The sequence below is a fragment of the Anomalospiza imberbis genome, chromosome 6 (assembly GCF_031753505.1).
Source record: "Anomalospiza imberbis isolate Cuckoo-Finch-1a 21T00152 chromosome 6, ASM3175350v1, whole genome shotgun sequence".
Lineage (NCBI taxonomy): Eukaryota > Metazoa > Chordata > Aves > Passeriformes > Viduidae > Anomalospiza > Anomalospiza imberbis.
In genome coordinates this window covers 34,655,052-34,671,575 of record NC_089686.1, presented here as the reverse complement: position 1 = coordinate 34,671,575, position 16,524 = coordinate 34,655,052, and the positions used below count along the sequence as shown (strand labels likewise).

Sequence of the window (16,524 nt, the reverse complement as noted above, 5' to 3'; positions counted from 1 at the left end):
TGTTGAATCCCGGCACTATGTGCTAGAAAACCAGCATGCATCTGTGTTGTGCGGGACATCCTATCTTACCACAACCCAGATCACTGTCTTATGGTAGTGTCTTGCCAGCGCTGTACGCAAAATGGGGATGGTAGCCAAGTAGGTGGTAGATGTACCTGTAAGTGTTCTCTTTCCATTGCTATGAAATCACAAGTCTTTAGAGAGGACATGATGTAGGAAAATGGCTGCTGCATAAGTGCTGTCTGTAATGAAGTTGCATTGTTGTAGGTATGTAGCAGCTGTGGTGTAGATAGGCTTGAGGATTTTATACTTTGTACTATTAGTTTACATCTATATTATAGAACATAGTGGAAGTGAATTCTCTCCTGGTTCTACCTTTTTTCTTGGAGGGTGTGTATGCTGTAGTAGCTATAGTAAGGGACATGCTAAGGTCACCACAGGGAGTATTTCTGAACTTACTCATTTCAGACTCTAAGCCTTAGCCTGTTTCTGATGTCCACTCACAAATTATCCTGTAGTAAAAACAGCAAAAAAAGCAGAAGTCAACCTTTTGAGATTTTAAAACAGATTTTCCCACTTGTGGTCTACCCAAATGATCCCTTTGCTCAACACAAACATCTGTGACAAGGAGCGTGAAGCTGAACTGGGGGCTGTCCTCGCTATGTCTGCTCAGAAGGAGTAGTACCCATTAATTTGAAATGACTATTATTAAAAGCTGAGAACGTGTTCGTGGGAGGCAAATTTACTGGTTCCTTCCCACAAGAGCCTCTGTCCTGGCTCAAAGAGCAGGGTGGGCTGTCTGGAGGCGCCTGGGCAGCGCTTTCCCGGGGAGCGGGCCCGGCGCGGCGGCAGTTGGAGCCTCGGGGCGGTTCCGCCCGGGCTGGGCCCTTCCAGGTTCTCTCCCCGCTCGGGCGGGGGCGGCCGGTGCCGGCGGCCGCGATGGGGCCGCTGCCGGGGCTCCCGCTGCTGCTGCTGCTGCTGCTGCTGCTGCTGGGCGTGGCGGGGTGCCCCGGGGCCCGGGGGGCGCGGCCCGCGGAGCCGCGCGCCTCGTGGGTGACGGTGCCGCGGCCGCTGAGCCCCCGGGGCGGCGGCGACGCCCCGGCCCTTTCCTACTGGCTGAACGTGGCGGGGCGGCCGCGGGTGCTGCGCCTGCAGCCCAGGAGGGGCCTGGTCTCCCGCCCCTTCACCCTGGTCACCTACGGCCGGGACGGGGCCCGCCGGGAGGAGCACCCCTTCGTGCGGGACAACTGCTTCTACCAGGGCGACGTGCTGGGGAGCCCCGGCTCCCTGGTGGCCCTCAGCACCTGCGGCAGGGGCCTCCACGGCGTGCTCTGGGTGGAGGATGACACCTACCAGATCGAGCCCGTCCCCAATGATCCGGCCTTTCGGCACATTCTCTACCGCATGGAGGAGGCCAACAGCCCCGAGGGAACCAGCTGCGGACTGACGCCGGAGGTACTGCAGCAACAAGAGGCTGTGCTGCCATGGCTCAAGGCTCCCAAGGCAGAGGAGGAGAACGAAAAGCTGAAGGACTGGTGGACGCACATCAGGTATGTGAAGATAGTAGTGGTCGTGGACCACGTGCGGTTTGTGAAGTCAGGCAGGAGCAAATCCCAAGTCTTGAAGCATGTCATGCAAGTCATCAATTCTGGGGACATTTTGTACAAACAGCTTTCTGTCCATCTGTTTCTTATAGGACTGGAGATCTGGACTGAAAATAACTTAATAAACGTTACTAACTCTATTCCCCAGGTACTTAGTGACTTTAACGCCTGGAGAAAGTCAAACCTGTTACATCGGATGCACCACGATGTTGCTCACTTATTTGCATTTCAGTGGTTTGGAAGCAGCTTGGGATTGGCATATATAGGGACGGTGTGTGACAGCCACTGGTCATCGGCTGTTATTTCCTTCACTGAGAAAAAGTTGTCTTCAATTGTTATCACATTTGTTCATGAGCTGGGCCATAATCTTGGGATGACCCACGATAAACCGGAATGTAATTGCAAACACAAGACATGCATTATGTATGAAAACAATGCTGAAACGGATTCGTTCAGTGACTGCAGTTACAAAGAGTACTTTAATCTGGTTGTAAATGGCGCTCCGTGCCTTCGTCAACCGCCAGCACCTGGCACTTTCTACACCGATAAACGTGAATACTGTGGGAATAAGATAGTAGACAGTGGAGAGCAATGTGACTGTGGTTCAGCGGCAAGCTGCCGAAGGGATCCTTGTTGCCGCGCAAACTGTACATTTACTGCAGGTTCAGACTGTGCGTCTGGAAAATGCTGCAAGAACTGCAAGGTCCTTCCAGCAGGAACACTCTGCAGAGCAAGTACTGGCAGCTGTGACCTGCCAGAGTATTGCAATGGGATTTCCCCTCAGTGCCCACTGGATGTATATGTACAAGATGGAGCTCCTTGCAATGATGGTACTTATTGCTATCAAGGAAAATGTTCTTCCCACAGTGAAAAGTGCCGGCATCTCTTTGGCAAACAAGCCAAGGTTGCCCCTTTAGATTGCTTCAAAGCAGTGAATACTCAAGGTGACCGGTTTGGGAATTGTGGTATTCGTGACAATGTCCATTTTACAAAATGCAGTACCAAGAATGTCTTATGTGGTAGGATTCAGTGTGAAAACATAGTCAAAATTCCTTTCTTGCAGAACCATGTAACGCTAGTCCAAACTCCTGTTCGAGATAAAAATTGTTGGGGTCTTGACTATCACTTAGGGATGCCAAGAGCAGATGTGGGAGCTGTGGAAGATGGCACACCGTGTGGTAGTGATATGCTTTGTATCAACAGGACGTGTATGAGTGTATTAGTGCTGAACTATGACTGCAACATGACAAAGTGTCATGACAGAGGGGTGTGTAACAATCGTAAGAACTGTCACTGTAAGTATGGCTGGGCTCCTCCATATTGTGAATTGGAAGGATTTGGAGGTAGCATTGACAGTGGACCCCCTCCAGTCAGGAGGACTCAGAGAGCAAAAGTAAGACTAGCACTATTTATTTTTTTTTCTATATGTATTGTTGGATTAGCCCTTTCCATCCATTATAGACAGAAAATAGATGGATGGCTTATGAAGATGAAACCCCAATTCCATAGAATATTGCAGTTGTTTCAAAGACTGAAAAAAACAGATGTTCCTAAAGAAAACTCACCTGCTGGCGAGTCAAAATCCACCAAAGTTCAAAAAGCAGTATCTTTGGATTGTCTTGAGGAAATCTCCCTTTAGCAGAGCCATCTGATAACTCATCAAAATAATTCAACAGGTTCTGAATAGCTCTAATCTCATGTGACATCATTAAATGCAGAGTAAACCTTATTTCTGTATATTTTCTTTTAAGTTAGTAAATGCAGGCAGTAAGGCATGCTGTTCTTTGTACCCTGAGCTCTTAAACTGATGTAATTAAGTAAAGTATTGTGCTTGTGCTTCATATCAACAGTTTAAAAATGCAAACTTCTTAAAACAGGTGTAGATAAATTACTTGCTTCAATTTCCTCCTTCACCTAATACTTTCTTCAATTCAGTGAGAGAGATGTTTGTGAACATCTGTTCTCATTCATTAACAGCCAGAGAAAAAAAATTGCAGTCTCCACTGGGTCCTTCCAGGCAAACTATTCTGTGTGTGTGTGACTTAATTCACATCTGTGACACACAAAAGGTAAGGAACAGGTATTGCACTGAGATACAAGTGTCTGTTTCACAAGTGCTTCCAGCTGTTTACAGGGAGCAGCTCTTCAGGAGAGAGGTAGACCACAGGAAACAGGGTCTTCCTTTTGAAAAAGAGTAGAGAAGGATTATCCAGATCACAACCAGTAAGCATTGCATTTCTGAACTGTAAAATATATGTCAACAGTGTAGTGACACCAAATCTGGCATTTCACAAGAAGACATTGTTTTTATTTCCTGGAAATTTTCCAGTGTCTTGACTGCTGGCTGCTTCTGAGAAGTGCTGTGTATTTTATTGTCTCTAAGAGGAGCTGTCTGTGGAGCTCCCCAAGTTAACTGAATTTCTAAAGTATTTGGAATTATTCTGCAAGTGTCCCCTACCTACAATACCTGCAATATTTGATAGATACTTTATCTGACTATCTCAGGGGGTTCTTTCTTCAGCTATAACTGAATGTGTCCTTGCAGCTCTATGGAGTGCCACTCAGAAACATTGTCATTTTAATTTTTTTAACACAACATAAAATATGTCTAACTTCTGAAAAATATTAGGGACATGGAAATACCATTCAGTAAGTTTTATTGTTATTATTTCTATTACAGCAGTAACTAGACCGTTCTATCAGATCAGCATGAAGAGGAGTCTGTAGTCCAGATCACAGTTAAACCTTTTTTAAAAAGGTGTTTCAGGATAAAGGGCTATAATGCACTTGTCTGCTAACAAAAGAACTATTTGTATTTAGAAAATAAAGAGCACACTTTTAGCAAACATTCTGTAAAGGCAGGATAAGTACCCCAACACTTGGGAACGTTTGGGAAGAAAGATGTTGGTGACTCTACAAGTTATTATGGTCAACTCTTGCTGCCTCCCAAATATATAATATATGTTTTTAGAATATGTGTTTTCCTGTAATTTTTATGTGTATTTTTTTGGTGTAACCAAAAAGGGCCATCATAATGTAATTATGATGGGATATGAAATACAAAGCATGTGATTCACAGTTTTTCCCAGCTTTTTGTCTAGAGCAAATGGGTCCTTGAATATTTATCTATGCTGTCTGCAGAAATGAGGTAACACATTGTTTTTTAGGCTGTGCTTATTGTCATTATAGAACATGGATGGTTTTGATTAGATGATGAAAACTTAATCCTGCATTTATGTCAAAAGGCAAGATAACTGCCCTTGACTAACGCCACATCTATTCCTCATAACTAGAGACCTCCTTTGGGGGTTGGGGGAGTGGGAGGGGTGTCCTCTGAGAAATAACAATTGTAATTCAGGTGTTTCAAACAAGGGATAGGAGACAGACAAGAGCGATGTGAATTAATTGAAAGATGGAGATAAAAAGTAACAAAAGCACTACACCCAGCACCTTCCAACTACCTATGCACATCTAGTACCTACTAAGACTTTTTTTATTTTGCTTTTTAAATACAAAAAGAGTGGCAGAAATTTCAGGTTGCCTCCTTGATGGCTTGCCATTGTTGATCAATACTATATTATAAATTGCCAAGTATAGATCTATGCTGAGACAGAGAAATACCAGAGTCAGGGAGTTCTTGTTTACAGACCTGCATACTGAAGAGACAGAGGTGTAAATGAAAGCACAATTTAGCCCAGAAAGCTTACTTGCAAATGCAGTTTTGGGAGAGATAAATTAATAAAATACTGTAGTTTCTGTTTTTCTCTATGCTTAAAGACTGTTCTGCAAAACCAGGACTTAATTGGGAGGAGGCTTTCCATGAGCTTTGGATAGGAGTATTTCTGTATACTTTTCTCCCATTTCTTCTTGGGCCATATGAGCAAGACAAACATCTATCTCAACAAACCTAGTCTATGTTTCATAAATGTGTCAGCTACCTTTCTGAGATTTCTCCTTGAAAATATTGTTGTTTCTGATTTCAACACAGCAATGAAAAACTTGAGGTTTCTGGTGGTTTGTTAGACATGTCCCACTACTCTCTGAAGGTGCTATGAAGGTGCAGGTCTAAGTTCAATCCTAATGTTTTTGGTTTCCCTTTTTTTCCCCTCCTGGTTCTAACTGCATTTTAAAATGCTTTAAATGGATGAGGGAACTTGGTGAATATGTAAGTCACTTACACATGAAGAAGCGATTTGCAAATGTTGCTTCACCGTCTCCCAAGAGATGTGAGTCGCTGTAGTACATGAAATGGTGCTGGAGGAAATAAGAAGACACAAGCTGGACCAGTGGAACCCCATTGCAGGAGGGGTTGGAACTAGATGATCTTAAATGTCTCTTCCAAACCAAACCATTCTCTGATTCTGTGAAATGGTCTGTGCCAGTGCAGCAAGGGTATTAAGGCCTAGGTAGCTGTTAATATGTGGCAGGCCAGTCGTGATAGGTGGTGCCTGGAGCTGCCTAGGATTGAGTTACAATATACCCATGTTTCTTGTTTGAAATCTCTTCCTGACTAAAGAAAACTTTTAAAAACACTTAACATTGCAGTTAGATCAAGATAAAATTGGTTTTGTTCTAAGCTAAGGGTGTCATCTCTAAAATACATTAAATTGCTGCTAAGGAACACTGTATCTTGAAGGAGTTTGCCCAGTACCTTGCAGATTCTTGCTCGCTGTCCTCCCACCCCTCCCAGTGGGAAGGAGATTCAGAAAGAAAAGGTAAACCTAGTGGGTTGAGATAAAAACAGTTTAATAATTGAAACAACTAAAATATAATAACAACAATAACAATAATAACAATAATAACAATAATAGTTGAGAGTAACAGAACCCAAGAGAAACAAGTGATGCACAGTACAATTGCTCACCACATGCTGCCTGTTACCCAGCCTGTCCCAGAATGTGTTGGGCCCCCTTACAAATAACTTCCCCAGTTTATATACTGGACATTCTGTGGTATGAAATATCCCTTTGTCCTCTTTACTGGGCATGCTCCCTCCCAGCTTTTGTGCACCTCCTCACTGGCAGAGTATGAGACACTGAAAAGTCCTCAACTTAGGGTGAATGGTACTTAGCAACAACAAAAAAATCTATCACACAAGTCACGGTTTTGCTCATCATTGCAAATGTAATTGGACCTTGAATGCCTGTCTCCCACCTCAGAGGCAGGTGTTCTAACACTGTTTAGCACTAAACTTTAATATTGTAGCAGTCAGAGATCCGGTGCCCAGGTTGTCTCTCCCTATTAAATTCAGGAATCCAGAAGTGCAGATAATCTTGGAACAAATGCAGTCAAAAACATCTGTTATGTTTACTGCAATACCACACACATCAAATGGTAGTGTAACATTGAAGACCAGATAAGCTGGTCCTCATTTTCATCAGAGAGGTTCCTGCAGCATGTAGATGTGGCTGTCCTCATAGTGCCAAGCAGTCAGGTGGTTCAACTGACATTGTTCCCTGTTGTCATTGTCTGTACTGACACACTGGTAGCATGTGCTGAAATAGATAATGATAAATTTTTCCTTGCTATTTCCCGATAATCTATTGGTTCAATAAACCCTGAGGTACAAAGACCCAGGTTCAAGTGGCTCCTCTGTTATACAGTAAGTTGAACTTCTTTGGCCTTTATTGCTAGGTAATTATCTGTTCTGTAGAGTTCTGAGGAAATTTCCTCAAATCCTCAAACCAAACACCTTCTACAGGATCTAGTTAAGTATTTCTTGCCCCAGCAGCAGCACGGTGCTTCTATGCACCGTTTGTGTCTCTGAATATAGATCACTTTATTGCACTGCAGGGTAACTGTGCTGGCATGGATGCTCTCTGTCCTACTTGCCCAGCTTTGTATTGGGCTTTTGTTCCTGCCCAGCTCGGCAGCACGGTCCGATCTGTTTTTCAGTTTGCTGTGAGGACAGTTTAATATATGAGCAGATATATGGCCTGCTGGGAACAGGTCATATATCTCCCTTCTTCTCTCCTACGCCTCCCCCAGACAACTATGGCCTATTCCTTAACCTTCCTACGGAAACCAGCTCCAGCCTGGGGAGCAAGGCAGGGCCAGGTTCAGATGCCGCGCAGGGGCCAGGGGAGGTGCGGGGGCAGGAAGACGCTGTGCTGGGCTCCCCGGGCCCGCTGCTCTTCCGCCGCTGCGGTGAGCGCCGGTGGCTGCCCCGGGCGCCGGTGGGAGCAGCCCCGTCCCGCGGGGACTACAACTCCCAGCGCTCCGCGGCGCGGCCCGGCGGCGGCCGAGGAGGTGAGAGCGGCTGCCCCGGGAGCCGAGTTCTCCTTCAGGCCGCAGCATGAACGGCAGCGTGGCGAGTGGCGGCTACTCCGAGGAGATCATCAGCCTTACCCGCAGACCCTCAGGTAAGGCGGGGGCGGCTCCTCCGCGCCGGGTCAGCGGCGCCTCCCGGGCCGGGGCAGCCGCGCCGAGGCCTGCGCAGCCCCCGGCGAGGCCGGAGCGGAAGCGCGGGGTGGCGGCGGCCGGCGGGGCGGCCGTGGCGGGCACCGGGGCGGCGGAGGGAGGGTCCCGGCGGCGAGGATAGAAGCGTAGCGGCCAGAGGTGCCGGGCCCAGGGGCCTCCCTTGGAAATAGCCGTGGCGGATACGGTGCTGCGGGAAAAGCTTGTGACCTGCGTGAGGGAGAGCTGGCTGGGTCAGAGTCCGTCCTCTGCGGGAGCTCCGGTGGCGGCTGCTGTCCCTGCGGACAACTCGCCTCCGGTTTTCCCTGGAAGTTGCCATCTCTGGTGGAGCTATTGCTTCCAAGTGCGGCGGCAGCCGCTGAGCGCCCAGACGCATTGGATACTCTGGGTCAGGGGCCATTGGAAAGCTACGTGCCCAAGTGGCCGTCCGCTGTATTGTCAGCTTGGTGTGCATTGTGCGGCGTACCTCGAGATGCTTTGGAGTGGTGAGAGAGAGGAGCATAGGCTGGAAGGAAGAGGGAATAGGGCAGTTCGTGGGGCATTTTTTGGCTTTGCTTTTCATGTCTCAACAGCAGGTGCGCTCATGGAAACCTTACATTTTTACAGGACTTATGGTGCCATTCAGATGACACTTTCAGAAGTGAGGCTAGTTGGCACAAAACGTACAGCTCTGGAGCAAAATCCTGGCTATAGAGAATGGCAGGCTTCAGGAGGGCTTTTGGAGCTAGAGTTGTACTTGGGTGTTTGAGGCCTTCTCTTTAATTTAAATGAGTAGGGACGAAAACGTGGCGGCCCTTCAGTTCTGCACAAGTGCTGGGCGCGGCCGCTGGCCAGCCTTGGCTCCAGGGGCTCCCCGGAGAGCCCAGCACCCACGTTGTTGGTGTGTGTGTTTCCTTTCTCTGGGGTGGAGGTAGGTCCCCTGCAGGGCTGGTGTTGGTCCAGGCCCTCATGCTGGTGATCAGAACCCAGAGGGTGTGATCACCCTTTGCCTTCCCTGCTCACCAGATTGGCCTCTGGTCTGAAAGCTGGGTAGCCCTACCTGCACAGCCATGAGCTTAAGCTAAGAAGCTGTGCTTGTCAGGGAAAACTGTGCCAAATGAAGCTGGTTCCGATGGAAATGCTGTTTCCGTACATCTGGGGAGCTAAAATTTTAAGGAAGGCGTAAGGGAATGTTAAAGGGCAGAGTTGAGAATGGTCTTGAATGTGACCCCTGTGATTTCAGTCTCGATTACCATGAGCAGCATTTGTCCAGTCATTGAGATGGGCTGTGCATCTTTAGATTTAGGTTTCTAACTATGTTACTTGATTTGAAGGTCCTGCGTCCCCTTACGGACTTGATGCACTTGCCATGTGAATTATTACTAATTTCTGTGGAAGGAAAAAAGCACTTATCTGTGAAGTACAGTTGGATACTGTAATCTCTTGAACTGGACTTTGACTGCAACTTTTAAAATAGGTCTGATGCTAAGCATCTCTGGCAAAAGTTTGCATTGGTTGTGAATGTATTTCCAGTGGCAGGACAGTGTATATTTATCTTTTTCAAATTTTCTTGTATTCAGCCTCTCATTTTGTAATCCTGCCAGTCCTGTTTTTTTTTTTTTTAAGGCATTTTTGAGGGACTTTTTTAGTTTGGAGAGGGTGAGTGAGGCATAGGGAGGTCTGCAGCCTCAGGGAGGGTCAGTAGTTTAGCCCAGAGCCTGCTTTTAAAGCTCTGCCATTCTGCTTCTGGTCCCTTACAGACAAGAGATTTAGTACTATGTGCTCTCTCCTCTTGTTCCTTTTCTTCCAGCTGTGCTGTGCCTCTTTCTGTGGCTACATGAACTGGAAGGAAGAGAATAGCAAAGAGCTTGAGGATTGATAGGGGAGATATTTTTAGGCAGAGTGCAAGTCTGAGTGCTGGAAAGACACAGTGAAAAAGCCCTGTGAATGCTTAACGTGGTCTAGCACGACCTGCTGCCTCTTTGTCACAAAGACCTGCCTCTGCTGATAGAAGCTGTGAATCTTGATTAATTTTCCAGTTATGGGTAAAAAGTTGCAAAATGTATACTTTTTTTGTATATCTATATCTATATATATCTATATATATATTTTAGAGGTTTTATATATGAGAGAGAATCAATGTGTTCTGAGATCCTAATTCCTTCTTTCTGGCTTTTAAATAAGTGTTGATGAAACCTTATACTTTCTGTAGTATTGATTTCTCCCTTTCCTAAGTTATTTGCTTTATGGCAAATAATTTTTAGGAGTGTGGATTTTTAATTTTTTTCATTTTCTATTGAAAGGTGTATTACTGTGCACAACTGGTCCTTCTTGGAACAGATATTATTCTAGTTGAAGTGTCAGTATTTCTTCAATTTTCTCTTGCTTTCATTTTTTTCCTCACTTTTCTGAAGCTGCCAGGAAGGGAAGGAAAAAAAGGTGTGGCAAAATTGCTGCTAATATTTCTTTACTTCCCAGCTGTAGATGCACACTTAAAATACCATGACTCATTTTGTAAATGCTTTGATCTCCTGTGAGTAATTTAAAATGCTGCTTCCCAGCAGGCATAAGGTGGTTTTACTTTCATTTGAAACTCTGCTTCCCAAGGTTTCCAGTCCCAAATTTGAGATAAAATAAGAAAGAAAATGAAAAAAAAAATCAATCTGGCTGAACGTAGGCAGAACTTGCCCTCAGCTGTTCTTGACAATAGCTTTTGGATTCATGGTTCATGTCAGAAAAAAAAAAAGTTGGGTTTTTTTCAATTTACTTTGATTACCTACTTGTTTTTTTTTTTTTTTTTCTTTTTCATTGGCTATTCTTTCTTTTTTCATTGCATGCCTCTTGGGGAGTCTTTCCTGTCCCTTGTCATGCATTTTTATTTAGAGAGAAACTTAGCTGCATGTACAGTGGGGAATCTTGTAATCTTTGGGTTTCCAGATTTTAAATTCAATTTGTTCTTCTGGGTTTCAATGAAACAAGAAGTCTTAACTTTAATCCAGAAGCTGGATCCAGGTAGATATCTGTAACTGAGGTTTCCTTTAAAGACTAATACAAAATGGCAAAAATGTATAGTGGACATCAGTTTTAATAAATGTATGTGTGTTCCTTTTTGTTTTGCATTAAATCTGCAAACTTTGTCTGTATTTCCTGTCATATTTGAATTCATGAACAGAAGAAAGTGATTGTGTACAATTTGAAGTAGCTTCATGTAGCCTAACCTTCTTCCTGGAAGCAAAGCACACCATTTCCAGCTTCTGGGATGGAAGGGAAGGTCTTCAGAGCTCTAGGTGCCCTCAAGATAGTAGCGCAGTTCTCCTTGCCTGTTTCCCCATCTGTAGGCAGGGTCTAACGCTCTTTGCCTTTTCTTACCCTGTTTCCCAGCTCACAAAATGCTTGTCAGAGGTGATTTCTTGTAGCTCAAAGGTAGTGATTTACTGTAATCTCATGTGAAATGCAGAATACTTTCATTTTCTTTCATATGTGGTGAAGAAGTTCATTCCTGCTGAGGGCTGAATCAGTGTCTCAGAAATGATGGCATGCCCCTCACCATTCCCCAGCACCCACCTGAAACAGCTCACAGGTGTTTTGCGTAATGAAGCATTACACAAATGGGGTCCTCAGGCATTTAGTATCTCCTCGCTGCTTTCAAGACCAGTTTTATGGGAATAACTTTTCTAGACAATGGAAAGGTGGTTGGAAAGGATAGTGCAGATTTGTGTGCTGTGAGTTTTTGTATGGTGGAGAAAGCAAGGCAATGTGGGAGGGTGCAGTCTCCAACAAGCAAGACAGCAAGAACATTTGAAGCTTTGAGCTTTTTCTCATCATCTTTCTCTTTGGCTTGCTTTAGGGTTGGGCTTCAACATTGTTGGTGGGACAGATCAGCAGTACATTGCCAATGACAACAGCATCTATGTCAGCTGGATCAAAAAGGATGGGGCAGCTTACCTGGATGGCCGATTACAAGAAGGAGATAAAATTTTAGCGGTAAGCCCTTTCTTCTGTTGTCCCCTGTGTTCTTGATCAGTGATGTGATGTGAGAGGCAGGTTTTTCCTTCACAGTGCATTGAGAGGAGGGACGTGGTGAATGAATTAGATGATCCCAAGCAAACTCCGTGGAGGAGTTGCCTTGGGGGTCTAGGGAGAGCTCTTGAGCAGTAGGGAGGTGAGTGCCTCTACACATGTGTTTGTCTCCTCTGCCTTCTTGATTTGCCACAGAAGTGTTCTGTGGTGGTGTGCTTGTGTTTCCTCTGTGACTTGCCTCCCTAACGTTTTAAAATCCATCAAGCGTTCTCTTGCTCAGGTTGGATTATCGTTTACACACATGTAAATAAAGGTTTTCCACCTCTTAAATTTCCATTTTTTGACTGGTATTCCATGATTTCTGATCCTTTTGCACAGGGGATTTTTAGACTATAAAACTTCTAGGCCGTAATATTCTTCTCTTCATTTCAGCTCCTCAAGAATAACATAGGCTGCTTCTCCTTTTAGAAAATTGTTTTCAAGTGTCTCATGTTCACACCCACTGATTCTTCATATAGCTGACAATCATGCAAGAAACAAGCTTTACAAAGTGATGGGTGAAGAAGTAGCCTCTCCTGGGATGATACACAACCTTTTTGTACTACGCAATTTTATTTTATACTTGCTTTTTTTTTTCCACATGTGATCTTTTTAGCCTCTATAGACTACCTTGCACTAATTGGAGCCTATTATTGATCCAGAAAGTGATACTAAGTTAAACAGAGAATATTCTCTTTTTCTGACAGTTTAATATTTATGTACTTGTGTTTGGGGTGTCTAAATATGAAGAGAAGGGAGGCACTGGATGTGATCTTAGGGGATACAATTACGGGTAAGTGGGGTTAAATGAAAAGGTAGGATGAATTCACTCAGTGAATGAAATCAAGTGCCATGATATATTACTTTAAATTAAGAAAAATCCTAACACTTGCAAGTGAATCAAGTGGATGCCCAGAAGTATGCATGTAATTTGTTTTGGTTGGTTTTGCTACATTAGTGTGCTTATAAAAGCAGCAGTGTTTACAGCACTCTCTCAAACAGAGGGATTTCAAAGGTACACCAGTAGATGAAACAAGGGAAGAGACTTAAAATAATAATTTTGCTGTAGCTGCTCTTTTATGTTCATTAGCTGTCAGAATCACACCTTTGATTTGTTTCCAGTAAAGCAACAGCATCAGAAGCTGCTATTGACAAAACTGGTCTTTTATTCTTATTTTGCTTCTATTTTTTTTCAGTACCTCTGTGTTTTCGCTTGGAGTTTCTCATGTTCTGTCTCAACATATAAAAATACATCATAATATTAATTAATTAATTAGGATCTTTATGATTGCAATATCATGCCCCAAATGCAGAATTTTGTGTAACATGAAGATTTTTATGTCTTATTCTTCATATGTTAGCCTGCATCATTAAAAATTTGCTTTCTTTACCTTCAGCATCTGGCTCTCCTTTTCCTTTTTTGCTAGATCAATGGCAAAGACTTGAAGGATTTGCGGCACAAGGATGCTGTGGAACTGTTCAGGAATGCAGGCTATTACGTGTCTCTGAAAATTCAGCGCAGGGTATGTTTTACCTCTTTCTTAGGGTTATTTCTGGCTCAGTTTAGACTGGTTTCTATAATTGGTGTCTGTGCATGAGGAAGAAGTGTACTGTGTCCAGGTGCTCAGCATGATATGTGCATATAAAAATTTTGTTTGACCTATGACCTTCTCTCATTGCCTCAGCTGGAATTGTCTCTGTTTTACTTTGTAACCAGTGTAACCTTTGTGTCAGTGAAAAGGTGAGTTTGGAGATGTCCCCAGGTCTTTGTTTTGCTGGAGTATGTTGTGTTTACTCACTGTTCTCCTTTCTCAGAGGTAAAGCTTTGTGTGTGAAGACAGAATCTCATGTTGCCCAATTTTATTTCAGTGGCCAAAATCTTACTGGAGACAGAACTCCTTTTGTTTCAGAAGCCCTCACTCAAGTTAGTGTTGAAATGTGTGGGCAGCCCAGTGCTACAAAAGAGACACTAAGGTGCTGGAACATGTCCAGAGAAGGGTAATAAAGTAGGTGGAGGATCTGAAGCACAAGTCTGATGAGGAGCAGCTGAGGGAGCTGGGGGTGTTTAGCCTGGAGAAAAGGAGGTTCAGAGAAGACTATCGCTCTCCACAACTGCCTGGAAGGAGGCTGTAACCAGGTGGGGGTTGGTCTCTTCTCCCAGGCAGCAAGGGACAGGAAAAATGCTGACATCCTCAAGTTGCACCAGTTTAGATTGGGTATTAGGAATTTCTTCACTGAAAAAAGGTTGTCAAGCAGTGGAACAGGCTGCTGAAGGAAGTGGTTGAGTCACCATCCCTGAAGGCATTTAAAAAAGATCTGGTGCTTAGTTTAATGGTAAACTTGACAGGGCTGGGTTAATGGTTGGACTTAGAGGTTTTTCCAATGTAAGTGATTTTACGATAGTAGGAAATATGGACTGCTGTGCTTTAAATATACTGGCACCATTTTAGATGTAAAAAGAGATAAATCCTTAATCCCCAGATAGCATGGAAGTTTACAAAAGAAATACTGATCTACCCAAAGCATGTTGGTGGGGAGAGGTGGCTTGAGATCCCTTTTCTACTCCCCTGACAAAGCAGTAAGTCTTCTGGACTAGTGTATAAGGCAGGTAAGAAAACCAGAGAGAATTACTGATGTCTTTTTGCTGGTAAAGAGAGCAGGAAACTGTGTGGTGGCAAGTGCATCAAGGGGTGACTGGGTATGTGTCTGTCATTTCTTCTGCTGTATGAGGTGTGTCCTGCTCCACTTGAGTCCTGGTTTAGAAAGTGGCAGAGAAACATGAAGGTGCCTAGTAGAGACTGGGTACCCTGCATTTAGGTTCAGTCCATCCTAAGCTGTTTTAACCCTCCATGTGTGGAGTCTGCAGGTGCCTGGGGAAACTATTTTGAACATTCTTACAGAACCTCCTGGTCCAGACACAGAACTGGGAGCTCTCTTGTTATGGGTTCTGACATAAATAATTTTTTTTTCCTTGTAGTTGCAGCCACAGAATGGCCCTGTGGGTCATGGAGGAGATGGAGAATCAGGTGGGCTTCCTCTGGCAGCCATTCTTGTGCCAGGCCTGGCGCTTGCTGCGACAGCAGTCTGGATCTTGCTGAGGTATCGACAGCGGATGTGAAGAGTTCACGTCTGGGATATCACTGCGTATTTTACACAGCTATGATGCAGTTTAAAGATAGAGAATCAACAATCTTGTCACAGACTGATGCCAAAAAGGATCGTTGCCTATCATCAAAGTTGCTGCTGATGTTCGTATATATTGATTTTGTTGTAGGATGAATAGAAGCAGAGAGAAAAAGGGAAGGGAGAGGATTGTGTTTATGTAAAGAGTGGGATAGCTATATTTTTTGACAAATCTGAGGAGGTTTTGCCATCCTCCTCTATTTTGCACCATGAACTTTGAAACACACTCATCTATTCCACATTTTAAGGTTTAACTTTTGGTTAAAGGGAGTGGGAGTTGAGGTGGTTTTAAATCAAAAACATTTTCTAGAGGCTTTGCCTTTTTTCCACAGAATTTTTTCTTGAATCTAATGAATTCTGTCTGAACCATGAATAAAGAGGAGCAATGCAAAGGGTATATTATTTTTCCTATTGAAGTTTTGTTGGTTGTTGCTAAATAAATGCCTTAAATGTGTAAAATCTGATCTGTGGTTTCACAGGTAAAATCTTCAGTGTAGCTGCTGATTTAACAGCAATACGCAGTATTGGTGAGACATTTTGCCAGTTGTGGAAAGATAGAAGATAGCTTGCTGCTAGAAGAAGATTTTGATTGTCAAAATGATTGCTAATTTTTGGGTCAGAGTTGTAAGAGAAAGCTTTCCACAAAATGCTAGCATACTGGAGAGAGACAAACAGACAACTGTATCACAAGGATAAGTGGTGGCAAGAGATTCAGGCATGCTGAAGCTGCAGAAGAGTCTTTAAATTAGTAGTGAAGCAATAGTTTCTGCATTCATCAAGTGGGTTGAAGTCTGCATCTCTCAGGTTAGAGGTCTGTTTTGGGGGTTATTTTTTGCACAGGGAATACTTCAGGTAAAGTTTTCTTTAGCAGCTAACTTGCTCTCTGCAGTCAGGAGAATCTTATGATGATTGAAAGGGAGAAGCTGAGAGCAGGCTGGGATTGTCCTGGCTTTTGCTTGTTTGTGAAGAGTTATGTAATGTTCAGGAGATAGGCTGTCAGCTTTAAGCTAGGGTAAAGCCTAGCAGGTAAAACCAGAGGGAAGAGACCCTCCTCTGGAAAGTATATGGCTGAATTTACCTCCAGGGTCTCATCTCCTCACTGTGATTTGAATAGTTTTAAATACCCCAGCTGATAGGAACTCTGTAGGTAAGACCTGTTTCTCTTGTCTCCAAGAAATCAATGTGTTTTTTTGTTTTTGTAAAGGAAAAGCAAAATGCATGGTCTGGTCTGTATGATGCCAAAGAAGAGATCACATATTCAATATATGTTTTCAAAGAAAAA

At 44.0% G+C, this 16,524-nt stretch overlaps 2 protein-coding genes across 2 annotated transcripts; both read left to right on the top strand.

Annotated features, from left to right (window-relative positions):
- Positions 1-862: 862 nt before the first annotated feature.
- On the top strand, positions 863-3,381 carry LOC137475697 (disintegrin and metalloproteinase domain-containing protein 20-like). Its single transcript, XM_068193275.1, has one exon. The coding sequence runs from the start codon at positions 940-942 to the stop codon at positions 3,241-3,243; it is 2,304 nt and encodes a 767-aa protein (XP_068049376.1). The 5' UTR covers positions 863-939; the 3' UTR covers positions 3,244-3,381.
- A 4,365-nt stretch (positions 3,382-7,746) lies between these two features.
- SYNJ2BP (synaptojanin 2 binding protein) lies at positions 7,747-16,524 on the top strand. Its single transcript, XM_068193270.1, has 4 exons — positions 7,747-7,966; positions 11,848-11,984; positions 13,487-13,582; positions 15,037-16,524. Exons 1-4 carry the CDS (start codon positions 7,900-7,902, stop codon positions 15,175-15,177), a joined length of 441 nt encoding a protein of 146 aa, XP_068049371.1. The 5' UTR covers positions 7,747-7,899; the 3' UTR covers positions 15,178-16,524.